We start from the raw sequence: 27,193 nt of genomic DNA on the forward strand, positions 1-27,193 counted from the left end.
AGAAGCTGCACTCAATATCACAGAAACACAAAGGGTTATAATGCTGTTTTCTGTTTTAAACAGCTTTATTGGAGTATGATTTCCATACAATAAACTGCTCCCATTTAAACTGTACAATGAGTTTTAACAATGTGTACACCCATGAAACCACCACCACCACCATCAGCATGTAGAACAGCTTATTGCCCCCAAAGTTTATTCAGGTCCCTTTTAGTCCTTCCCTTACTGCACATCCTGGCCACAGGCAACTGCTGGTCAGCTTTCTCCCACTATAGATTAGTTTGCTTCTAGGATTTCATGTCTGGTTTCTTTTGTGTCTGGCTTCTTTCACTTAGCATCCGTCCGAGATTTATCCATGCATTGCATGTGTCAGTACAGTAGTTCCTTTTCATTGCAGGGTGGTAGACTCACATTTCTTTTATCCATCCACTAGTTGTTGATAGACATCTGGGTTGTTTCCATTTTAGGGGCTCTTATGAATAAAGCTCTGTGAACATTCACATATGTGTCTTTGTGTGGACATAATGTTCTCATTTCCTTTCCGTGAATAACTAGGAGCCAAATGTTGGACTCTTGCAGTAGGTCAATTTTTAAGAAACTCAGTATTGCAAAGAGTTTGTGATACTTTGTTTTCACCAATAAGAGGTCTGATTGCTCTCCAAATCCTTAAAACTTTTGGTATTCTCAACAAAATTTTTAGTCATTATGATAGGTGTATAAGGGTGTCTCCTTCTGGGGTTTTTGGTTTTTGGTTTGTTTGTTTCTTGGTGTGCCTGCAGCATGTGGAATTTCCCATAACACAGCAGTGACCTAAGCCACTGCAGTGGAAATGCCAGATCTTTAACACACAAAGCCACATGGTAACTCCCTAGTTTTAGTTTTTATATTTAAAACTTTGATCCATATAGAGTTAACTTGTGTGTGCGGCAAAGCACCAGTTTCTAGAGGGTGAGTGAAAAAGAAAGAGCCCTGAGAGATAAAGAGACTGAAGGAAAGTGGTTTGTTTGTTTTTTGTATTTTCTACGGCCAAACCTGCGGCATATGGAGGTTCCCAGGCTAGGGGTCTAATTGGGGCTGTAGCCACTGGCCAATGCCAGAGCCACAGCAACGCAGGATCCGAGCCTTGTCTGCAACCTACACCAGAGCTCACGGCAACACCAGATCCTCAACCCACTGAGTGAGGCCAGGGATTGAACCCGAAACCTCATGGTTCCTAGTCGGATTCGTTAACCGCTGAGCCACAACGGGAACTCCAGAAATTGTTTTTGAAGTCATGAAAGGAGCAGGTAGTGGTGTAAAACGTGTTAGAAATCAAGCCATGAAGAGGCAATTTACTGAGTCTCTGCCAAACGGATCACTTTGGCTCTCAAGTTGTTTGGTTTATTGGAGTGGGGTTTATTGGAATGACGCTTTGAATACAAGTATGGGTAAGAGAAAAGATGACGGTAATTAGAGTGGAAAGCGATGTTTTGTTTGAGGTGCAGCCTCCCTCTTAGATGAGTAAACAACAGAATGAAAAGGGCGTGAGATGGAGGAGAGTTTGAATGTGGTTGATGGGACAGACCCCTGAGAAGGGAGTAAAGAATGTGAATCACAGCTTAGTGGAGGGATTAATTTAGACGTGGAGGGACCCAAGTCTCACCAGACGGTTCCAGGCGGGAAAACGGGGAAGATGGGTGAGGAGGGTAGGCAGGTGTATCCTGGAAAATCTGAGAGCTGTTGAAGGAATGTAATTAATCTTAACAACTTTGCACGTGTTAAGTCCGTTAGAGAGAAATTGTATTTTGGCCTGGTCAGGTGGTAGGCAAGGTCGTCTGTTCCTCGCAGAGGACAGACGCCTCGGTACCCTAGGCGCCACACCTGAGTTCTTTGCCTGGCGCGATGTTCCCGACTACAAGCCCCAAGATGCATCGCGGCCAGCGCAGGAAGCGGCTTCCCATTGAAGCGGACGGCGGCCCCTTGACACGCCGAGCGGAAGGCCCGTCTCCGCCTGGCACTTCACAGGAGCTAGGTCGTCCCTGGCGTCGCCATGCGTCCGGAGAGGGCCCTGGTTTGGTACCGGCGGATGTCTGTGGTCTACGGTTTGGGCGCCTGGACCCTGCTTGGCTCATTATTCCTCTGGAGTCAGAAAAAGAACAAGCTGCCAGGTACGGCTCTCCGGCGGGATTTTCCGCGGGACACGCCGTCTTGCGTGGGGCGTATCCTGAGGGTCGTACAAGTGGCCTCGCTGTGCTGTGTTCGCAGGTTTCCTGCAGAACGTGCAAGCGGTTGCTCAGAACCATTTGTTATCGTGGAATCTGCCAGAAATGACCGTTTAGATACTCTCACCTAAATCTAGTTTATTTATTGAATGAGGCGTTCCCTGTCCTCAGAATTTGAAAAATCTGAGTAAGGTTCCTGGTGGAATTTCAGAGACCCTGGACGGTGAAGTAAAGAGGCGGTGCTTCTGTAGCACTATCCCTCCTCACATTTAGGGAGCAAACGATTTCAGGATTTTTGCCAGCCAAGAAGTAATACATCTTCCCTGTTGTTGGGTGGGAAAGGAGATTCCTCAGCTTTCACAGATGTGCTGGAAACCTGTGGCTTCCTCTGGATGAGTGGTTGCCTGGAGCTGAAGAGGGAGTCGGTGGGGAGCTACTGCTAAAAAATAAGGGGTTTCTTTTTGTGGATGAAAATATTCTAAACTTTATTTTTGTGTTAGTTGCACAGATCTGAAAATCCTAAAACCTTTTGAATTGTACATATATTTTTTCTTTTTTTATATGGCGGCACTTGCAGCATCTGGAAGTTCCTGGGCTAGGGATGGAATCAGAGCTGCAGCTGTAGGCCCACGCTGCAGCTTGTGTCAACAAGACATCCTTAACCCACTGAGCAAGGCCTGAGATGGAACAATCATCCTCATAGATACTCTTTGGGTTCTTAACCCACTGAACCACAAGAGGAACTCCTTGAATTGTATATTTGAATTGTATATTCATAATTAGTTAATAGTATGATAAGTATATCTCAATAAAGCTTTTTATGTAAAAACGTAATGAAGATTACATTTGATGATGAAGATTACCATTGGCCTGAAAGTACACATGTCCAGTATTAAGCATTTTAAAATATCTGGAGTTCCCGTCGTGGCGCAGTGGTTAACGAATCCGACTAGAAACCATGAGGTCGCCGGTTCGGTCCCTGCCCTTGCTCAGTGGGTTAACGATCCGGCATTGCCGTGAGCTGTGGTGTAGGTTGCAGATGCGGCTCGGATCCCGCGTTGCTGTGGCTCTGGCGTAGGCCGGTGGCTACAGCTCCGATTCAACCCCTAGCCTGGGAACCTCCATATGCCGTGGAAGCAGCCCAAGAGATAGCAACAACAACAACAACAACAAAAAAGACAAAAAAAAAAATAAATAAAATAAAAATAAAATATTTTACTCTGTAGTAGTCATTTTTTTTTTCTTTTTTGGTTGCTGCAGGGCATATTGAGTTCCCAGGCCAGGTATTAGATCTGAGCTGAAGTCGCGATCCATGCCAAAGCTGCGGCAACGGAAGATCTTTTTTTTTTTTTTTTTTTAAGGGCCGTACCTGTGACGTATGGTTCCCAGGCTAGGGATCTAATTGGAGCTGTGGCTGCTGGCCTATGCCACATCCACAGTAGTGCCAGATCCGAGCTGTGTCTGTGACCACCACAGCTTACGGCAACACTGGATCCTTAACCCACTGAGTGAGGCCAGGGATCGAACCTGCGTCCTCCTGGATGCTAGGCAGATTCGTTTCTGCCAAGCCAAAATGGGAACTCCTAAATTTTCTTTATTATATAAAGAAGATGGTTTCAGGAATCTGATGGTGGGAGTAATTCTTATTTTATTTCCAGGATTTTACTAATAATTTTAATGAGTGCTCTCTGAGTTAAAAGTTGGTAATGCAGATGTTTCTTTTTCTTTTCTTTTTCTTTTTCTTTTTTTTTTTTAAGGTGGTGAAGTTGAGAATATGTCAAAAGTTGAACTATCTGAGGCCCCGAAAGGGTTTTATGTGGAAACGGTTGTCACCTATAAAGAAGATTTTGTTCCCATTACTTCAAGGATTGTCAACTATTTGAAATCCTGGACTGGTGGCCCTGGACCCAAATCATGATTGACTGCTGATTCTGAAAACAAGACTTTAGTTCAGCATATAAATTTGATGGATACCTTGATGCCCATTTTCTGTTGGTGAAAAGTGTATATATTTAGTTTAATTTTGCTGTAAAATAGAATCACTAATAATATGCAGTAAATATTTCCTTGAGGAAAAGTAAATTTGCATATTCAAGTGGTATCCTATACTCACAAGCGTGAAAGATTGAAATTTCTTAGTTAGGTTCCGTAAGCTCGGCTTTCTAAAATTCATTCATGTAACTTTATATTTCTTTCATGTTGCAATCAGAAACAGCTTTCGTGGTCCCTTTAAGATTAGATTCAGCAGATCTCCATGTTCAGTGTGGGACTTAAGAGTGGCCTTTTTGGGGACTATTGGATGCTTGCTAAATATGTTATGAATTAGATTATAACACCTGTGCTAAATAGACTCGATCTGTTCATTAGGAGCAGTACAGATAGCCTCATTCCTTTACGGGTGTGGATAAACCCCAGCTGTGGCTCCCAGTATACCAGAAACAGGGATACGGAGAGAAGACAGCATGGTTCCTGCTCCTGAGTGCGGCAGCATTCTCTTCACTGGTCTCTTTTGTTGCAAGTAGCACACGCGCATAAGTGAACTGACATCACTTCTGTGGTTTCTTGGATAGCCCTAACCTCAGCCCATTGTCATTTCTGCCCAGAACTCCTTTGAACTCAAGATCCACATCCATTTGGCATCATGGATGTGCTTTGACCACCTGAAACTCATCCAGCACTGAAATCGCTGCCCTCCTACCCTCAAAACTGCCCGCACTTCTCTTTCTAAGTGAGTGCTTCAGTTGTTCAAATCAGAAACCCAGCATAGGTGTTCCCGTTGTGGCTCAGCAGAAACAAACCCGACTAGTATCCATGAGGATACAGGTTCCATCCTTCACCTCGATCAGTGGGTTAAGGATCTGGCATTGCTGTGAGCTGTGATGTAGGTCGCAGATGCAGCTCGGATCCTGTGTTGCTATGGCTGTGGTGTAGGCTGACAGCCGCAGCTCTGATTTGACCCCTAGCCTGGGAACTTCTGAATGCCTTGGATGTGGCCCTAAAAAGGCAAAAAAAGAAACCCATCATATTAGACTTTTCCTTTTCCCTCTCACCCTTCCAGCCCCCACAGCCTGTCATTTCTGCCCTTTGAACACTTCTCAGTTGCCTTTGCCACTGGTCTCTACCATCTTTACTTATGTAGCTACAACTCTACTTAATGTCCCCTTACCTCTACTTTTAGTCCCACCAACTAGTTTCCACACTATTAACCAGCATGACTTTTTTTTTTTTTTTTAGGGGTGCACTCATGGCATATGGAACTAGAGGTCAAATCGGAGCTGCAGCTGCTGGCCTACATCAGCCACAGCAATATGGGATCCAAGCCATGTCTGTGACCTACACAGACATGTAGACATGTGCCTGGCTTTGCCCACATGCCTTTTCCCTTTGCTCCTTCTGCTTTTTATCTTTTCACTGTAAGAGTCATAGCCATGAGTATGACTATATGCTGAAACCTGGGAGTCGTCGTAGCAAACTGCTAAACCTGGTGGTCTTGGGGACCCTGGGTGCACTACCCATGCAAAGTCCATCTGGATATGGAAGGATGGTTATTATAGTGCTGATCTGCATAGGTCAAGCATAGAGGATGAGGACTCTCAAAACATACTTTTTTTTTTTTTTTTTTGTCTTTTTAGGGCTGCACTTGTGGCTTATGGAGGTTCTGAGGCTAGGGGTCCAATAAGAGCTACAGCTGCCGGCCTATGTCACAGCCACTGCAACGTCAGATCCAAGCCACATCTGCGAACTACACCACAGCTCACAGCAATGCTGGATCCTTAATCCACTAAGCAGGGCCAGGGATCAAACCCTTGTCTTCATGGATACTAGGCAGGTTCGTTAACCACTGAGCCACGATGGGAACTCCAAAATATACTTTCTAAAAATTTCAAAACATGAATCCAATTCAGGTATAGAATGAGCAGATCAACTTGTTAATGAAAAATCAAGTAGGATGATAAAGCTTGTTTGAGGAAAATAGAGGACAGGGATTATTTGGGCACTGGAGACAGAAATGTTAGAATATTTCTGGTTAATGTTCCTTAGAAGTGTGATAGGTTTGGACCTGGAACCCTCTACCTGAGTGCTTGCACCTGGACAAATACCTCCTCGAGCAACAAAATACAAATAAGTCATAAGGGACTAAAAATAACTGCACACATGCACTACATTGGGGCAAATGATGAACAGTAAGATATAAAAAGGCCAAAACCCAACTGCCGCTTCTGAGCTGCCAGGAGCAAAGCAGGATACTGGGCATGAGCCCTGCACACAGCACCACCAAGGGGGCTGGCAGATCACCTAAGTCACCCCTCTGTCCCAAAGAACTAATCTGTTCCCACCCTCAGCCCACTTAAGGAATCAGCCTGAGCTCCTGGGAAAGCAAGCAAGAGTACCTATTTTTGTCTTTCCTCTCCTGCTGCATGGATTCCCCTTGAAGCCATTCCTGGGATTCTCATCTGGTCTCAATTTTTTTTTTTTTTTTTTCAGGGCCGCACCTGCAGGATATGGAGATTCCCAGGCTAGGGGTCAAATCGGAGCTGCAACTGCTGGCATACACCACAGCCACAGCAACGCCGGATCCTTAACCTACTGAGTGAGGCAAGGGATTGAACCTGTGTCCTCATGGATGCTAGTCATTCGTTTCTGCTGAGCCACAAAGGGAATGCCTGGCTTCAATGCCTACCGATTCAACAGTCCAAGGACCCAAGTGGGTAAGGGGACATCAGAGTGACTTTCCTGCTTCTGCTGTTTTCTCAAAGTCCTTAAACTCAAACATATTCAATATGCTGAGTTGCCATATATGGGGTAGAGAGTCCTTATAACCTGGGGGGGCCCTGTGGGGCCTTCCTGTGACAGCCCTCCCCTCATCCCATAGTACCCAGATAATAGTATCTGATAAACATTTCTGAGTTGTTTTACAGATGCTAAAACCCCCACCAAATGGAAGAAATTAAATACTTGATCATCCTGAGCAAGTAGCCTCCAGACATACTAGCACCTAAGGATTGATAATTGTGTGTGTGTTTGTGTCTGTCTGTGTGTCTGTCTTTTAGGGCCACACCGAGGCACATGGAGGTTCCCAGGCTAGGGGTCCATTTGGAGCTGTAGCTGCCAGCCTACAGCACAGCTCATGGCAATGCCAGATCCTTAACCCACTGATCGGGCCCTGGGATCAAAACCAAGTCCTCATGGATGCTAGTCGGGTTCGTTAACCGCTGAGCCATGATGGGAACTCCAAGGATTGATAATGTTACCTGTGATGGTGCCCTGTTTCCTCACCATCAGCTAGAGAACTGTGCATGAGCTGATCACATGCCCTGTGACCCCCCTCCCCACCACCTGGTTGAAACCTTTCTGGGAGTTTGGAGTTATTGAGCATGAGACACCTGTTCTCCTAGTAGGGCGCCATTACAGTCAACACTGCACGTTCCCTCACCACAACCTGGTATCAGTAGATCGGCTTTACTACACATGGGCAAGCAGACCCAATTTTGTTTCCAAACCCCATCACTCTACACCCACAAGTACTGTTACACTGTAAGGGGACACATGAGAGGGGCTTGTTTTTATCAGTGATACTAATTTGTCAGGGTAATACTTGTACAGTCCTTTCAGCTTCTAAGCACTTGTATATTTTATTCAAATCTTTTAACGATCCTGTGAGAGAGACTAAGCATCAGTATTAGAGAAGGGATTAGAGTAACATAGTCATGTATCTGCAGTGTCCTGACATGGCTAAGTCAAGTGAATACGGAAACACTTAAATGGCTGCTTTAGGCAGTAGATCCTCTTCTATCTGGCTTCTGAGGAACCACTGAGACAGGAAGACAAGGGAAAAAGAATTTGGGAGGGTCTGGGGCCTGAGGGGTGGAAAATGAAAAGAGAAACACAATTAGGATTAGGAGTCTGGACAACAAAGCTGGGATTTAGTTACGACTGGTTCTTAGGCCCGAGATGTGAGAAGAAACAGGTGCAGAAACTGCTGTCAGGGCACCTGTGAGTGTGGCTGGGGGTGGGGACTGGGAAGGGGGTTGCTGGATCCCAGCGTTGGGGCGTGGCTCAGCTGTGGGTGGGGCAGGATCGAGAATGGGTGGGGCCTATGACGGGGGCGGGGCTATACTTAGGGCTCAGGTGGGCGTGACCGACGCCGGCGGGAACAACCTGTGGGTGGGCGTGGCCGACGTGGGCGAGCTGCCGACTAGCGGGTCCTGCAGGGCCGCCCGCGCACTTCCTGGTGTCACCCGCAGAGGGCGTCTGTCGCCGCGCCGCCTGGAGAGTCTCGAGGCCGGAAGCCGTCCGGCGCCGCCCCGCTCGCCCCAGCCGCCGCCATGAAGGCCGTGGTGCAGCGCGTCACCCGGGCCAGCGTCACAGGTCAGTCGGGCGGGGCCGGGCCGGGAGGAGCCGCCCCTGACCCCGCGCCCGGCCGACACGGCCACCCCCGCGAGGGTTCCCCCGCGCCGCCCCGGGGCAGCTGCAGCCCTGCGCGAGCTCGGTCCCCGGCGGCGCGCAGCCCCGGCCGGCTTGCGGTGCCGTCCACGTGCCCGGGGGGTCCCGGCGCGGCCCGAGCTGCAGGGTTTCCGCTTAGGGTTCACGATGAACGCGCCTCATTATTTTCACCAGCGTTTCTTTCAGTCCTGAGTGCCAGGTGGCCGAACCTCCTAGCATCCTCTGAGCACCTCTGTGGCCCGTTCTTCGTGGAATGTTGCACAAACAACATGTAGGGAGCATTTCCGGAGCAAGAACTACCCATTTTGCAACCTTCTGCTCGACATTTTCCTTTTGTTGCCCATTTTCTCCATATCCCAGTTTTGATGGAGCTTGACGCCCAGTGAGATGCACAGCTGTGAAGAGTTGTCGGTAGGGGTGAGTTCTGACCGTGTGTCCGCCCACGTGCCCAGCGCCCAGCCCCGGTGCAGCGCGTTCCTGCCCAGGACTCCCCTTCCTCACCGAGCCCTGAAGGGACAGTCAGAATCTAAAGGATTCAGGATGAGATGTTTCTCTTTTCCACCAGTTTCTTGTTGACCAAGCCACCCAACCATTAGTCATCAGTTGATCACTGTAGTCTGGTTTGAGCATCAGGGGTCCAGATGATTAATGGATAGAACGGAGTCGTTTATATTTTTGTTTGTTTGTTTTTTTTTTTTTACTTTTTGGTGGCATCCGCAGCTTGAGGAAGTTCCTGGGCCAGGGATGGAACCCGCGGCCACTGCTGTAAGCACAGCAGTGACAATGCTGGATCTTTAACTCACAGTCACCACACATTTCCTAGAAGGGAGTCGTTTTAAAAAACTCAAGCCAAGATAGTAAAGATATCAGGAAATTTTAAATGACTAATTTTAGATTATCTTCCAGTTTTTTGTTTTTTGTTTTTTTTGTTTTTGGCAGAATTCTAATACTGTTTCATTCAGGTAATCCTAGATAGCCTTTCCTTCAAGCCAGTCCATACCAAGTATGTGTTTTTGTGTCCAGGAAAGTATAAATCTAAAACCAAAACAGCAAAATCCCGAAGAAACAACCAAGCTCAGTAAAACCATATATTTAGATTTGAGATTCTACTTTCCAATCCTGCGTAATGATTTCTAAGCTGTTGTGGTAGCTGGTTTTGGTTATGGTCCTGGAGTAATAGGGAATAGGATAGCTCTGGGCTTTATGGAATTTGAGAACTGGGTTTTTTTTTTTAGCATTTTAGTTAATATATGTAACTTCACTAAAACTGGGAAAATTCATGGAGGAAAATGTCTTTTTTTTGGCTTCTGAGAAGTATCTTGCAGTTTGCTCTGTGTGTTCATCATGAACAGTGAGCAAACTTTGGAGTATTAAATTTTGATCTGAATGGAGAACGTTCCGTTCTGCTGATCTGAAATATTGAAAACATGGTTCAGTGAGATTAGCAGAATAGATTGAATGATTTCAGTTTACTAGTTAAATTGTATGATTTTCGTTATAAACAACAACTAAACCATCCTGCATATTAAAAAAGATAAGGGTGTTAATTGTGGGAAGGTGTTAGCAGAACGGAATTCTCTCAAGGTGCTGGAGGAACCTTCTGGTTAGCCAGGCCTCATATTTGAATTGTAATGGAGAGAGATTTTTCTGATTCCTTTAGAATGGGACTGGCTTCGCCGAGTGTGGCCTTTTGCAAATGGCATTTTATTTCAACAGTTCTAAAATGTCACTTCCGACTTTATGGATGGGACAGATTAGACTATTACAAATCACATGTTATGGTGCTAGTTCATTTTATAAGCTTGGTCAAGCACATTTATTGCAAGTACATTTAAGCAAGTTATTGTGATAATCTAATTTTAAAAGCTTTATGACGGGACATTCCAAACATGTCCATGTGGTTACACAGCTGGATACACAGCTGGAACAGTACCGTAACCGCCATGTCCCATCCCTTAGCTCTGTCAGCTAAAATCTCAATAGAATCGTAGAGTGTCAGGAAGAGGTTGGGGTTGACCATGTTAATTTGAGAGGTGTTGAATTCTTTAAGAAGAGGTCTCAGGTGATGCCAATATACTGGTGTCAAATAAACACTGACCAGGAGTTCCTATCGTGGTTCAGTGCTTAATGAACCCAGCTAGTATCCATGAAGATGCAGGTTCAATCCCTGGCCTCACTCAGTGGGTTGGGAATCTGCCATTGCCATGAGCTGTAGTATAGATCACAGACGTGGCTCAGATCCTGCATTGCAGTGGCTGTGGCATAGGCTGGCAGCTGCAGCTCTAGTTCGACCCTTAGCCTGGGAACCTCCATATGCTGCAGGTTCGGCCCTAAAAAGACAAAATAAACAAACAAAAACCAAAACACTAACCAGATACCTTAGTTCTTTTCTAGCCCTGTGATCTTTTGTTTAAAGTGGTGATTCTCAGGGTTTCCCCTTAGAAGTCCACTTGTCTATTATAAAATATCCTTCTGAACCTATGTATTCTCTTTTGTCTGACTGAAAAGAAAATGATATTGGTTTACTTAAACAGCAAATAAAGCCAAAGTTTTCTAAAGCAATGGAAGTAATGCAAACAAGCAAACAACCCCACTTGTTTGCTGCTTATGTCAAGATAGGTGATTTCAGTTTCAGCTTTTGAGCCAGGGGTTCAAAAGACCGTAAATCATGCATAGTCTGTTATTAAAAAAAGCAGCACAGAAGAAAACATTAAAATATTTGGATTTCTTTTCTTTTTTTTTTTTTTAGCATGAAAATAAGAGTTAAACTTTAAAAGGAGTTATTTTGGGAATAGGTTGATGCCCATGCTCCCCGGGTATCTGCCTGTCAGGTGTTCCCTTATCAGACACTTGCAGGAAGGTGGTGTCTCACCCTCTCCCGAGCTTGGCGATGGGGCAGCATGGTGAAATCTATGATGCCTTGTCAGGTATGTTTACAGATAATTTTTTTTTTCTTTTTTGGGTTGTTCCAGTGGCAAATAGAAGTTCCAGGCTAGTAGTCAAATTGGAGCTGAAGCTGCAGGCCTACACCACAGCCACAGCAACACCAGATCTAAGCTGCATCTGTGACCTATGCTGCAGCTTATGGCAGTGACAGGTCCTTGACCCACTGAGCAAGGCCTAGGATTGAACTGAAATCCTCACAGAGACTATGTTGGGGTTCTTAACCTGCTGAGCCGCAATGCCTACAGATACCCTTATCCAGCAAAAGCAAACAAGAAAATAGCAGAGATGACCCTTTTCCTGTTTGGAACATTATATCAGTACACGATAATCAAATAATCTCATGACCTTTGGCAAAAAGGTGAAAATTATGACGATCAACATTTGAAATATGGGTTTAGTTTCACCCTCACAATGGTGTGTCTCGGCCTAAATACTGTGCCAGCTCTGAGATAGTGTCTAGGGTGGTAGAGTGTACATTTGACTCTAAATACATATGCAAATGCTTGGAATAGGAATATATGTTTGGAGAGTTTTTTTTTTAATGGATGCGGTGCATCATTCAAAAAGATTTGAACATCATTGGCTTAGAATGCAACTTTATTTTTTTGTTTGTTTTTATTTTTTAGGGCCGCATCTGAGGCATATGGAGGTTCCTAGGCTAGGGGTCGAATCGGAGTTGTAGCCACTGGCCTATACCACAGCCATAGCAACACCAGATCTGAGCCACCTCTGTGACCTACACCACAGCTCACGGCAATGCCAGATCCTTAACTGACTGAGCAAGGCCAGGGATCGAACCTGCATCCTCATGGATACTAGTCAGATTCATTTCTACTGAGCCACTATGGGAACTCCAAGAATGCAACTTTAGTACCAAACTGGGAAGTAATAGAAGTTTGCTGACTTGAAGCTTAACTTTTAAACCGTGGCCTTTTTGTATATTTATCTTTTCTGCAGTGGGTGGAAAATCATTTCTTTATTTTTCTGACATAAATGTCTTCCCTTTTGCTCTGTATATTGTGCTACCTGACTTGCTGCTTTCCAAGAAATGCAGGCATCTCCTTTTTGATCATTAATATAAACTGAGCTGTATTCTCTGGGAAGGAAAACTTCCGTTGTTACCGATGACCAGACTCCATGCCAGAAAGTTTCACGTATCTCACTCAAGGTTGCCCAGATGAAATTGTGGCCCCAAAATCCAATGTAATGGCTGTTCACTTTACTGCTCATTCGGTAGGGGTGTAAAGTCAGAGTGGATGTAAGTTATCATAATCATACTGCATTGATGTCATTTCTTCAATGATTCAGTACTTGCTGACTTTACCAGAGAAATGAAGTGTGTGCGCTTTGCGGCACCTGTTTGGTTCTGAGTCTCTCTCTCTGTCTCTGTCTCTTTTTTTTTTGGCTTTTTAGGGCCTCACTCGCAGCATATGGAAGTTTTCAGGCTAGGGGTTCAATCTGAGCTATAGCTGTCAGCCACAGCCACAGCCGCAGCAACACAGGATCCAAGCTGTGTCTCATGGCAACACTGGATCCTTAACCCACTGCGTGAGGCCAGGCCGGGGATTGAACCCGAAACCTCCTGGTTACTAGTTGGATTCATTTCCACTGTGCCACAATGGGAACTCCAGTTCTGAGTCTGTTTTGCTGTTGTTTCCTCTCCAGTTGGAGGAGAGCAGATAAGTGCAATCGGACGGGGCATCTGTGTGCTGCTGGGTATTTCTCTGGAGGATACGCAGAAGGAACTGGAGCACATGTAAGAAGGAGATTTCTACGTCACTGATATTTTAATGGGGCATGTGGTGGTCACATATATATATATATATATATATATATATATATACACACACACACATATACGTATATATATACACATATAGAACTTCCATAGTATTTTGATCCTATAAAGTGAGCCCTTGTCAGTTTTTTAAAAAAAATTTTTATTCGAGTATAGTTGACTTACAACATCGTGTTAGTTTCAGGTGTATAGCAAAGTGAATCATTTATACATCTACGCAGATCCATTATTTCTCAGATTCTTTCCCCATATAGGTTATTATGGAATATTGAGTAGAATTCCCTGTGCTATACAGTAGGTCCTTGTTAGTTATCTATTTCATATGTAATAGTGTGTATATGTTAATCCCAAACTCTTGATTTCTCCTCCCTACCCCCCATGTTTCCCCTTTGGGAACCTTAAGGCTTTTTATTGTTGTTGATCAGTCCCTGACACTTTTATCTGTGTCCCATTTTATGTAGTGTGGTTTCTTCTGTGTCACAAATGAGAGCAAGGAGGAGACTTTACCCATTAATTCAGCAGCAGGGATAAATAATAGTCCTGCCTCATAGGGTTGATTGGTAATTTCCTTTTTTTGTCTTTTTTTTTTTTTTTTTTTTTTTTTTTTTTTTTTTTTTGTCTTTTTGCTATTTCTTTGGGCCGCTCCCGCAGCATATGGAGGTTCCCAGGCTAGGGGTCGAATCGGAGCTGTAGCCACTGGCCTACTCCTTTTTTTCTGTTACCAGCCCCTCCAATTCATAGCAGCTGCTGGTGTTACCAGCTCCTCCAATTCACAGCAGCTACTGGTGGGAGCTGTTTGCTGTTGCATCCTTGAACCACTCTCTTAATGCAAAAACTGAGCCTCTTATGAGTGTTTTATGTTTTCAGTTGGGGCACTATGATCTGGGCACTATTTACATATTTTATTTTTTTATTTTTTTCTCTTTTAGGGTTGCACCTGCATATGGCAGTTTCCAGGCTAGGGGCTGAATCTGAGCTGCAGCTGCCGGCCTATGCCACAGCCACCACAATGCCAGATCCAAGCCTCATATGCAACCTACACCACCACTCAAAGGCAATGCCAAATCCTTAACCCACTCACTGAGCGAGGCCAGGGATCGAACCTGAATTCTTGCAGATACTAGTCAGGTTCATTACTGCTGAGCCACAATGGAAACTCCTGCCAAAAGCTGCTGGGAATTGGAGGGGCTGATAAAAGAAAAGGAAATCACTAGTCAGCCTTAGGAGGTGAGGCTATTATTACCCCCTATTGCAGATGAGGAAACTGAGGCACAGATTGGAAAGTGACTGGCCCAAGGTCGCCCCTCCTATAAATGATGGAGCCAGCACATGTCCCTAATCAGGAGGATGCTGGTGATGTTTGGGGTGTGGGATGTGTTGGGGAGCTTGTGATTCTCCAGGTGGCACTCACTGCTCTTTTCCCCTTAGGGTCCGGAAGATCCTAAACCTGCGTGTGTTTGAGGACGAGGGTGGGAGGCACTGGGCGAAGAGCGTGATGGACAAGCAGTATGAGGTGCTGTGCGTCAGCCAGTTCACCCTGCAGTGCGTCCTCAAGGGCAACAAGCCCGACTTCCACCTGGCGATGCCCTCGGAGCAGGCAGAGGGCTTCTACAACAGCTTCCTGGAGCAGCTGCGTAAGGCCTACAGGCCGGAGCTGATCAAAGGTAGGAGGGGAGCCTAGCCGTCCAGGAGGGGCGACTCAGGGTGCGAAGGGGAGATTCTGCAGATGCAGTACTTCCTTTCCCAGAGAGTTCGCTGTTTATGCCGATTATTTAATACAAAGTGAGGCCTGCTGCTCCCGCCGCAGTCATGTGTGTCCTCTGAATGCCCCCCACTCCATTTCCCCTTCTTCATTCTAATGTCCATGTTTGAAATGTTGAACAGGCCACAAGTGTGTTTGATAGAGGAATGTTTTATTTTGGTGGCTTACCCTGTCTGACAGAGAAAGATAACATCAGCTACAAATTGGAGCCACGTGTCGTCTTAAATTTCTAGGAGCCGTATTAAAACAAAGGGGAGCTCCCTAGTGACTCAGTGGGTTAAGGATCCTGTGTTGTCATTGCAGCAACTTAGATTGGTACAGGTTCGATCCCTGACCTGGGAACCTCCGCATACCATGGGCACACCAAAAAGAGAAAAAGGAAAAAGAAATGAGTGAAATTAATTTAAAAACTGAATTTCATTTAGTCCCGTATGTCCCCAATGATGAAAATTCCTTCTTTGTACTGAAATCTTCTGATCTCATGTCCTTCGTGCTTACAGCACTTCCTCATTCAGACCAGGCACAGTTCCAGCACCTGGTGGCTGTGGGTGGCTCTCAGCCTCACTGTGACAGTGTTGGCTGTTTTTTGATTTGGGGGTTTTGTTTTTGTTTTTTTGGTTGGCTATGCCTGCAGCATGCTGAAGTTCCTGGGCCAGGGATCCAACCCATATTACAGTAGTGGCCTGAGCCACAGCAGTGACAACACAGGATCCTTAACTGCTAGCCCACCAGGGAACTCCTGGACAGTGTCAATTTAATGATTTCTCAGGAATGCCAGCCTAAGTTTGGCTGACCAAGGTTAAGTCTAGAAAATGCCTGAGTAGAATGGTCCTGGATTGTGGAATTATATGTTCATAATTATGAATTACGAATCTGAAATTAAGAATCTTATAAGGAGGGCCTTTCATTTCTAGCCTGTTTTCATGTGTCGGGAGCATATAGCATTTAAAGCACTTAGTTTGCCCTTTTCTTCAGAGTCATTAGAAACACATATTTTGGAGTTCCCGTTGTGGCTCAGCAGAAACAAATCTGACCAGTATCCGTGAGGACGAGGGTTCGATCCCTGGCCTCGCTCGGTGAGTTAAGGATCTGGCGTTGCCTAGAGCTGTTGTGTAGGTTGCAGATGGGGCTCAGATCTGGCGTTGCTGTGGCTGTGGGGTAGGCTGGCAGCTGCAGCTCCAATTCAATACCTAGCCTGGGAACCTCCATATGCTGCAGGTGTGGCCTTAAAAAGACATACACACACAAAAGAAAGAAACACATACTTGATTCCCCCTGGTGTCATGGCTCTGAGTGAGTGCTCCCTGAGCAGAAGTCCCCTTCCCTGTCTTCGTGCTCCCACTTCCGCCTTTCTTGGTAGACAGCTAATAGTTGTTAACAGTTAACTCTGTAGTGTCCCTAGACTTACCTTTCCCTCTCTGCATTAAACAAAGCCAAATCTGGCCTTTTTTTTTTTTTTTTGGCTGTTCCGACGGCATGTGGAAGTTCCTGGGCCAGGGATTGAACCTGCGCCACAGCAGTGACCTGAGCTGCTGCAATGATGCCAGATTCTTAACCCGCTGTACCACAGGAGAACTCCCAGGTGCTGCCCCACCCCTTTTTTTATCTTTTCTGACTACCCCGCATGTGGAGTTCCCAGGCCAGGGGTTTGTGACCTACGCCACACCTGCAGCAATGCTGGATTCTTAACCACTGTGCTGGGCCAGGGATTGAATCTGCGTCCCAGCACTCCAGAGACATCATTGATCCTATTGCACCACAGAGGAGCTCCCCAGGTCCCTTTTTTATTGGGCCTTTTTAACCTGTAGGTAAAAAAGTTATTATGTGAGTTTGGAGTTCTGTAGTGGAGCCCCACACTGAGGGATTGTCAGCTTATCCGGTCGGCTCAGGTTCAGAAGCGAGTCATATTCCAACCCCTCTCTGGTATTTCCTTTTTTTTTTTTTTTGCTTTTTAGGGCTTCACCCCTGACATATGGAAGTTCCTAGGCTAGGGGTTGAATCAGAGCTGCAGCTGCCAGCCTACACCACAGCTCAAGGCAGTGCCAGATCCTTAACGCACTGAGCAAGGCCAGGGATCGAACCTTTGTCCTCAAGGATACTAGTCAGGTTTGTTTCCACTATGCCACAATGGGAACTCCCAATGCTCTTCATTCTTGATCTCGTCCAGCCCTCACGGCAGCCCTGTCGGGTGGGCATTAGGATCACCCCCATTTTGCAGATGAGAAAACTGAGGTGCAGTGGAGTAACCTGAGGAAGGTCATGCAGCATGTAAGTGGCACAGCCTGGGATGGAACCAGCAGCCATTCCCAGAGCCCGAGCATCCCTGTAAAATTCACATCCTCTTGATTTGTTTGGTTTTTCATTATCTTCTGAATTCATCACCTCTCATGGGATTTTCCTGTCTTTTCTGCTGGGCTTAGGGAGATCAGCGGAGAATTTTAAAGTTCAGGTGGGTCTAGGAAGAGGGAGGAGGACCAGCCTGAGGCCAGGTGGTCCTTCATCTCTGGGCAGTGGTGTTAATCCAGGCTTTTAGTCCTATTTCTGTGCCTTCTCTAAGGCACCATTTATCTACCGGCCCTTGTCCTCGGCTCTGGGTCCACGGTGCTGTCCTTGCTGGAAAGGAGCTCCCAGTCCTGTGAGCAAGAGAGTGGGCAGCGAGGCTGTTTCTGCCAGAGCAGGAAGAACCTTGCCTTCTGCAAAACCACCTCTGAAACTACAGGGTTTGTGGCAAACCACTAACCCCTTGTGGCTGGGCCAGAAGGGAGCACGCTTATTTTTCACTTTCATAAAATACAGTCAGAACAGCTGCTGCTGCCAGCGCTGGTGACTTTCCTGCTGAAGGTGGTTCCTGTACTCTCACTGTGCTGCCTGTCTTTGCCTAAGAAAACCCCTGACCCTCTGCAGCCTGTGTGGTGTGCACACGCTCCCTGTTTACCAGTGCGTGTGAATTCTCATTATGGGAACAAGTATTGGCCTGATACTTCTGTAGTTTGTATGTGCTGCATGCTTGGAATGTGTGTGTGGGGATGAGTAATAGGTAGGTCTTGAGTGCTGGTGGCTGATGTGAGTGGTTGGGCTCGTTTCTCTGTTCTGAGCTGGACCGTCTTGACCCATCTCAGGAATTCCCATCTGCAAGGTTATTACGCTTGACGCAGGTGTATTAGGCTTCAAGTCCTCTTCCAGGAGATGAAACCCAAAAGCCTCTGGCCTTGTCTCGTTGTAATGCCCCCCCCCCCCTCTTGAACAACCTGGGCTGCTCACTCCCTGCTAGGGGAGAAATGTCACCCATTCCTCACCTGCCTCTATATAACCTGTCCTCTGTGTAATTAAGGCATCCTGCCTGAAACCAGTCAGATCAAATATGCCCCATACAGAGATCAAACCACACTCAGCCCTTATGCATGGTGTAGAGCACTGGGGGGTGGGGGGAGGAGAAATCGGGTCCCCACTCAGGTCCATGGCATGGGGAGGTAAAAGCAGTTGTAAAGTGAGGCATGTGTTTATGTGCATGTGTGTGCGTGCTCTCTTTCTTTCTCTCCCTCCCTCCTTCTCTCTCTCTGGAAATGTACTTTCATGTTAAAACATTTTAATGCATTTGTAAAACACCTGCCATTTTTTTTAGGGCAGCACCCGCAGCATATGGACGCTCCCAGGCTAGGGGTCAAATCCGAGCTACAGCTGCCAGCCAATGCCACAGCCACAGCAAACGCAGGATCTGAGCCCTGTCTGCAACCTACCCCACAACTCATTGCAACACTGGATCTTTAACCCACTGAACCAGGCCAGGGATTGAACCTGCAACCTCATGGTTCCTAGTCGGATTCTTTTCCTCTGCGCCACGATGGGAACTCTGGAAGCTGCAGTTCTATCATACTATCACGTGTACTGGGCTTCTAGGTAGCCTACTAGTCACTCACGTTGGAAACATCCCCACTTGGTTTTTCTTCCCTAGACTCTTAAGGGCCTCTTCTCCTGCTGTGGCTGTGACCCTGAGCGCTGGACAGATGAACCTCAGAGCAGAGGTCAGGTTTACCCAGGACTCTCCTGGTTTTAGCAGTGAAAACCCTGCACCCCCAGAGCCCCTCAGTCCTGGGCAGACTGGGATAGCTGGTCCCCCTAGAAGCAGCTGTGCAGCAGGGAAGCGCCCAGAGCTACCTGCACCAGGCAGGGTCACAGGTAGAGATGTCCTCTGAACCTGGGAGATAAGGTAAGGCTGAGGGTGACCAGCAGGCTGTCCACCCAGGAGGTTCAGGGCCAGAGTGAATGGAGGTGTGGACGAGAGACCCAAATGCTGAAAATTGTTAACAGCCTGATAGCTTGGTCATCTGGTGGACTGTCCTTCTTCACTTTGTTAGCAGCAAGGGCAACAGGAAGAGATGTTTAAACTGGGACCAAGGAGTTCCTTTTGTGGCACAGGGGAAACGAATCTGACTAGGAACCATGAGGATGCGGGATCTCTGGCCTCGCTCAGTGGGTTAAGGAGCCAGTGTTGTCCTGAGTTGTGGTGTAGGTCACAGACGAGGCTCAGATCTGTCATTGCTGTGGCTGTGGTATAGGATGGGAGCTGTAACTCTGGCGTAGGCTGGCAGCTACAGCTCCGATTAGACCCCTAGCCTGGGAACCTGCGTATGCCCAAGGAGCGGCCTTAAACAAACAAACAAAAAGAAAACTGGGACCAAAAGTGTAAGAAAAGATGCATACTCTAGGATTAGGAAGTGTTTTTGCAGCATGACCTGTCCAGGTTCTTTTTTTTTTTTTGCCATTTCTTGGGCCGCTCCCACGGCACATGGAGGTTCCCAGGCTAGGCGTCTAATCGAAGCTGTAGCTGCAACCTACGCCAGAGCCATAGCAACGCAGGATCCAAGCCGCATCTGCAACCTACACCACAGCTCACGGCAATGCCGGATCGTTAACCCACTGAGCAAGGGCAGGAATCGAACTCGCAACCTCATGGTTCCTACTCGGATTCGTTAACCACTGTGCCACGACGGGAACTCCCCTGTCCAGGTTCTTCATGTGTCCCTAGGGCTGCACACCCTTCTCAGTCTCTCTCCCTCATTCCCTTCGTCCTCCTCCCCTCTCCCCCTTCCCTGCCTTTCTTCCTTCCCCTTCCCTTCTTCCTCAGTCCCTTTCTCTCCCTTCCCCTCCCTTCCTTCTCTCTCTCCCTCTCTTTCTCTCTATTCCTTGTCTCTCCCTCTCTCTGACTCCCTCTCTTTTCAATATATTTTTTTGCATACAGTAAAATTCACCCTTTTTAGGATACAGTTCTGTGAGTTTTGACAAGTACCTAGAGTTCTGTCCCCGCCACTACCATCAAGACACAGAACAGCCCCCAGGTCCCCCAGATGCCCCTGTGCGGCCCTTTGTAGATCCCCTCCCCCATCTCCAGCACAAACAGCCTGTATACTCTGTGACTAATTTGCAGCCCACTTTGATAAAGGGGAGAGCTGGCATTTTCAAGGTGGTCAGCCATCCCCCCGGAGGATAAACTGCCGGGACAGGTTTCCTTGAGGGTCTATCCACCAGCATTTTTACGTAGGTGAAAATAGGCTAAAAATGAGTGTTCAGGGGAAGTTCCCGTCATGGCGCAGTGGAAATGAATCTGACTGGGAAACATGAAGTTGTGGGTTTGATCCCTGGCCTCGCTCAGTGGGTCAAGGATCTGGCGCTGCCGTGAGCTGTGGTGTAAGTTCGCAGACGCGGCTCGGATCTAGCGTTGCTGTGGCTGTGGTGTAGGCCAGCAGATGTAGCTCCGATTGGGCCCCTAGCCTGGGAACTTCCATATGCCGTGGGTGCGGCCCTAAAAAGACAAAAGACCAAAAAAAAAAAAAACAAAAAAAAAAAACCCACAACAAAAAAACCCAAAAACGTTCAGGGCACTGGGGAAAGTTGCCAGAGATCAGCATGCAGCTCCAGGAGAGTGACCCTAGATGGTTCTGGGGAGGAGGGCACTGGTTGGGCACTTACTTAGGTGTCAGGACCAGGACAGGTCACAGGTCGGGGTAGGTGTGAACCCATCCCCAGGGGAGCAGTGAGTGTCCAGGTGGGGCCTGTGCTGGGCCAGAGTTAAGGGGTCAGATTTGGGAGGGTGCAGACATGGGGGGTGCGGAGCAGGCGATTACTGTGGAGGGAACTGAGGCTTCGGCAATAGATAGAATGCTTCTGGATACAAGAAGCAGCCTGTCCAGTCGTCTGGACCAGAGGACTTACTGCTTTACGACTGAAACATGCAGAGGTTCAGTGAGGTCAGGTGTTTTGACCTAGAGGTTCCCTCTGCCATCACAGCTGTGATGTCTCTGGGGTTGGGGTTCTGTATCCTACTCTCCATGTGTTGGCTTTGTCCTCAGGCTGGCCTACAGTCCACTGGCCCCAGAAAGAGAAGGAGCCTTTGTCTCTGCCTTCCAAGCAGAAGTCTTAAAGGTCACTTTGCTTTTTTGTTTGTTTTTGTTTTACTTTTTTCTTAGGGCTATACCTGTGGCATATGGAAGTTCCCAGGGCTTGGGGTCAGAATCAGCTGCAGCTGCCGACCTGCAGCCATAGCTCACGGCAACACTGGATCCTTAATCCACTGAGCAAGGCCAGGGATCGAACCGCACCGTCATGGATACTAGTCCAGTTTGTAAGCCGCTGAGCCACAAAAGGAACTCCCTCTGAAGGTCACTTTGGACCAGCTTGGGTCACATGCCACCTTGAACCAATGTGGGATGGACTGTGGGGCTCAGCTTAGGTCACGGATTTTCAGGAGCATGGAGTCAGCCTCCTGGGTCCCACGTGGAACCACTGGAAGTCTGGGGCTGTTGGAGTGCGTGCTCGAAGGGCTCCCTGAAAATCCCCCCTGTGTGACCTTGACCTCTCTTGGCAGTGGCTTGGAGGTGGGGTAAATAGAAGGGGTGTGGACAGGGCAAGGAGGCAGTCCTGAGCTCCCGGCCTTCCTTTGTGTGAGGATGGGAAGGGGACTGTCTTATACACGTGTGCAGGTCTCTTCTTGGCCACTGGGAGGGAGGGGCACGTGGCATTGTTACACTGAATGGTGCGTTGGGGCTTATTTGGCCTCATTTGGCCTTGACTCGAAACCTTAAACCATTCTGGCCCATTGCACCCACAGGACCAGAGACTTAGCCCCTTTGCCCTGTCTGGAAACCCCTGCCTTTGCTCCTCCCACTCTGCTCAGATTCTGCTGGCCCCCTGGGCTTTGCCAGCGTGGTTCCTTTTTGCAGGAACTTGCTGCCTTGTCTTGTGCTCTGTTATCTATTGCTGCATAACACGGTGCCCCAAAACTTAATGGCTTAAAAAACAATTGTGTGTCTTCCTTACAGTTTTGTGGGTCAGAAATCTAGGAAGGGTGTGGCTGGGTGCTCTATGTCTTCAATCTGCGTGGTTTTGGCTGGGCTGGGGGATCTGCTCCTTAGATGGCCTGTGTGCATCTTCCTCCCCCAACTGCCCCCATCGCATCCAACTGTCCAGGGCCTCCCCACATGGCGAGGCTTCTCACAGCCTGACCATCTCAGGGCAGTGGGACTTCTCACTTGGTGGCTGGCTTCCTCCAGGCCAAGAGCAGGTGCTCCCAGAGGCAGGAAATGGAAGGCCAGCCCCCTGATCCCTGCTGGGATGGTGACCTGGCAGAGTGATGCTGTGTGCTGTGGGTCAGAGCAGTCTCTCAGGCCCCAGATTCAAGGCGGGGAGGGGACATCCTGCCACCTTTAGTTCTCCACCCCTTATCACTCGCCTCTCAAAGGGCTTTCTCATTCTCTGGCCCCTCTTCCAGTAGCTGCTTTAGGGGGAAAACCTAACCACACACTCATCAGTTCTCCCCTCACTGCCAAACCCGCCTGAGGTTCAGGGGGCTTTCCTGGACCCCCAGACCAGGGGGGGCCCAGGAGACTGGGTTCAGAGGCAGCCTCTGCAGCCCCTCCCCCCCCCAGGAATCTCCATCCTTCAGGTGAATGCTGAACGTCCTGTTTAGTGGGAGTCATTAACCACTTTCAAAATTGTCTCGAGAATGTGTTGCTTTTATAGTGGGGAAAAAAATAAACGTTCCACCAGAATGGAATGGCTCTCATGCCTCTCGTTCCAACTCTGAGCCATTCGTGATGGGCCCAGGAAAGGATTTATCTCTTGCCTTTGTTCAGCAAAACAGAAGCTTCCACGGTATTAAAAAAGTAGCTACCTGTGTATTCTCTGTGCGGTCTGACCTCTGGTGGGCGGCAGAGAGCTGGAGAATCGTGGAAAGAAGTGTAAGGAGTACAGCAGCTGCTGATGGCGTTGGCGCTGTTCACTCTCAGGACAGTGGTTACGTCCTGGTTCCCTGTAGGTTCATTGTGCAGAGAGAAGGTGCCAGAAGGAATAAGACCACATCTAGTCTTTGCTTTGTGGTTCGTGTTTGCTTTTTACAGGTTTGCTCAATTTTCTTCTCTTTCTGCTTATTAAAACACTTAAGCAGCATGAGGGAGCTTACAGTGGAAACCTGTTTTATGCGCTTTGACAAGGGCTGTGATGCCAGATGCACTATTGTTAACATAAATTTAGGCAGTCACAGAGCGGGATCACGTCTCTGTTGGGGACAAGTGGTGAGGCTGGCAGACTGGGCACAGGCTGGGCACAGGTGATGCTGCCGTCCGGTGGTTTTGTAGATGCGTGGCTGATTCTGAGCAAATCCAGGATATTTATTGTTCTTCTTTCCTCTTCTTTTATCCTCTTCAGTATTTTGCTCATCAACTTGCTTAGTTATCGAAGTTTGTCTCTTTTTGGTTAACGCTTACCCTTTTCACCCCTGTGGCTTCAATAATTTACCTTCTCTCTGGCCAAATGGCTGCTTTTACCCACTTTTGTTTTTAATCCTGGCTTTTCACGATTCCCTTGGTTTGCTTAGTTGATGATCCGAAGGTAAACAACAATCTAATTTGACCAGCTCTCTTTTCCCTCCTAAATAAGTATCCATCAGCTAAAACCCCGGGTAAGTCTCGTGGTGACTCAGGACCCCAGGGTCACGGCTCAGTGCCTCGTGTGCCACAGTGTAGGTGCTCAGAGTTCCGTGTGCGGAGGGCCTCTGGGCCCGGGGAGATGGGGGCCAGTCCTCCGTGGCTTTGCTGTTGCATCCGTCCTCTTCCTCTCCGGGCCTTCCGCCTCCTTATTCTCCTTTGTCCCCTTATCTCATTTCCCAAGTTTCCTTCATACTTCTGTTCCCGAATTTCAGGGCCAACCTTTTCTTCTTGCCCAGTGGGATCTATTACAGCAGTTCCATTGGAAGAAGTAAAGGCAGTTTTCAAAAGGAAGGCTTAAAAAGTGGAAGGAAACTCCTTTCACTGTGGTCACCACCCAAAGACATGAAATGACTCAGGATGAGGGGAATAGTCTGAATCTTTCAGCAGGGAAATAGGAAGAGTTTAAGACCTTATTGATTCAGGGACCACAAGTTCAGGAATATTGATAATTTAGTTGGGTCTGTTTTCTTCAAACAAGGGGTTTATTAAACAAATGAATGGTGTAAGTAGTATAGTGTCTTAATTGCCCTTTGCTGTGTGACTGAATCCTCTGGTTTACTAATTCTTTCTTTTTGGTGGTTGCCCTACAGTTTGTGCTGTACCTTTATAACTAATCCAAGTCCACTTTATTTTTTATTTTTATTTTTGTCTTTTTTGTGTTTTTAGGGCTGCCCCCATGGCATATGGAGGTTCCCAGGTTCGGGGTCTATGCCACAGCCACAGCACCATGGTATCTGAGCCATGTCTGTGACCTGCAACACTGGATCCTTAACCCACCGAGGGAGGCCAGGGATCAAACCTGTGTCCTCATGGATACTAGTCGGGTTCATTTCCACTAAGCCACAAAGGAGACTGGGAATTCCTAAAATTAGCCATTTTAAAGTGTAGAATTCAGCGACATTACTATATTCACAGTGTTATTCAGCTGTCACCATTTAGTTCCCAAACATCCTTATTACCCCCAAAGGAAACTGTGCCCATTAAGCAGTCACTCCCCATCCCCCCACCCCCACCCCCCCCTTAGCCCTGGTGACCACTAATCTGCTTATTCTGGATGTTTCATATAAATGGAATCACATAAGATGTACTTTTTGCATCTGGCTTCTTTCACTCAGCATGTGTTCAAGGTTCATTCATGTTGTAGCACATGTCAGAATTTCATGCTTTTCTATGAAAAAGAATTTCATTCTATGTCTTTGCATGAATATACCGCATTTGACTTTCCTCTTCCTTCACTGATGGACATTGGGTTGTTCTCATCCTTCTGACTGTTGTGAATAGGGCTGCTCTGAACATGTGTGTACGCCGATTTTCGTTTGAATCCTTGTTTTGAGTTCTTTTTTTTTACATGCTCAGCAGTAGAATTGGTGGATCACATGGTACTTCTGTGTTTAACGTACTGGGGCCCTGCCGCACTGTTTTCCACAGTAACCATTTTATGTTGCTACCAGCCATATGAAGGTTCCAATGTCTTGGCATCCTTGTCAACACTTAATATTTTCCTTTTTTTTTGGGCCGCACCCACGGCATATGGAGGTTCCTATGCTAGGGGTTGAATCAGAGCTGTAGCTGCCAGCCTACACCACAGCTATAGCAATGCCAGATCCAAGCCACATCTGCAACCTACACCACAGCTCACAGCAACGCCAGATCCTTAACCCACTGAGCGAGGCCAGGGATCGAACCTGCAGCCGCATGGTTCCTAGTCGGATTCATTTCCACTATGCCATGATGGGAACTCCATATAGTTTTAACCTTTGTATTTAGGTCTCTGATCCATAATTTTTGTAGACAGTGTGAGGTAAGGGCCCTGCTTCATTCTTTTGCACGTGAACATCCAGCTATCCCAGCACCATTTGTTGAAAAGACTGTTCTTTCCCCATCGAGTGCTCTGTGTTCTTGTTGATTGTATGTGTATGAATTTATTGTGAACTTGGAGTTCTGTTTCATTGTTTTCTGTGTTTGTCTCATGCCAGTACTATACTTTGATGACTCTAGCTTTGAAATAGGTTGAAGTAGGAAGTGTTAAGTCTTCCAGCCTTGTTCTGATTATTTTTTGAATACATACGTGATTGTGTAGTTCAGGTGTCACAGTGATGAAAAGACTGTTAAGGGTGTCTTGCTCTCACTTTTGTTTCTGTCCAGTCTCTGTCCCTTACTCTCCATAGCTAATCACTTTTATTCCTTTTTTTAAAAAATCTTTCTATTTCTTAAATATGAGCAAATATCAATACATATCTTCCACCTTTTATACAAAGGTAGCATATGTAACATCTTGCTTTTTTTTTTGGCCACAACTGCAGCATGTGGAAATTCCCAGGCCAGGGAATTGAACCTGTGGCACTGCAGTGACCCAAGCCATTGAAGTGACAGTGCCAGATCCTTAACCTGCTGCACCACAAGACAACTCCATGTCTTGCTTTTTAGAAAATTTCACAGTGTGTCTTAGAGATTCTTTCCATGTTAGTTCATACATAACTTTCTCACATCTCTCTCTTTTTTTCTTTTCTTTCTTTCTTTCTTTTTTTTTTTTTTAATAACAGCTGTGTAGTGTTCTGCAGTGAGAACAGAGCCTGGTTATTTAATGTATCTTGTATTGTTGGGCCCTTGGGTTGTTTCTAATTTTGGCTCTTAAAAACAACAGTGATGCAGAGTTCCCTGATGGCTCAGCAAGTTAAGGATCTGGTGGTGTCAGATCTGGTTTGATCCCTGCCCTCAGAACACATGCATGGCCAGCTCTGAAGAGCAGAGAATACCTTTGTGCAGGGCCTCCTGCTCGCCCAGTTTTCTTTAGTAGCATCTTCCTTTTTTTTTTTTTTTTTAAAATATAATGATTTTTATTTTTTTCATTATAACTGGTTTACAGTGTTCTGTCAATTTTCTGCTGTACAGCATGGTGACCCAGTCACACATACATGTATACATTCTTTTTTCTCACATTATCATGCTCCATCATTAGTAGCATCTTCAGTTTGGTTTTCTGTGGCCCACCTCCCTTTCCCACCTTTTGTCCATATACTAACTCCTCCTACTTTGCCTATATATCACCATGGACTGTGGG

At 46.9% G+C, this 27,193-nt stretch overlaps 1 protein-coding gene and 1 long non-coding RNA gene across 2 annotated transcripts in view; both read left to right on the forward strand.

The window, feature by feature from the left end:
• Positions 1,922–4,547, forward strand: LOC100524915. The gene is made up of 2 exons (XR_308680.3): positions 1,922–2,147; positions 3,959–4,547. It is a non-coding gene; the product is annotated as an uncharacterized LOC100524915 (long non-coding RNA).
• The window catches only part of DTD1 (D-tyrosyl-tRNA deacylase 1), a 135,513-nt gene continuing 116,658 nt past the window's right edge, over positions 8,339–27,193 (forward strand). The window contains exons 1-3 of the mRNA XM_003134277.6: positions 8,339–8,570; positions 13,257–13,347; positions 14,818–15,053. Coding sequence (XP_003134325.3) covers positions 8,528–8,570; positions 13,257–13,347; positions 14,818–15,053 — 370 coding nt within the window. The 5' untranslated portion in view covers positions 8,339–8,527. The remainder of the gene's footprint in view (positions 8,571–13,256; positions 13,348–14,817; positions 15,054–27,193) is intronic.

This window comes from Sus scrofa, chromosome 17 (genome assembly GCF_000003025.6).
Source record: "Sus scrofa isolate TJ Tabasco breed Duroc chromosome 17, Sscrofa11.1, whole genome shotgun sequence".
Taxonomy (NCBI): domain Eukaryota; kingdom Metazoa; phylum Chordata; class Mammalia; order Artiodactyla; family Suidae; genus Sus; species Sus scrofa.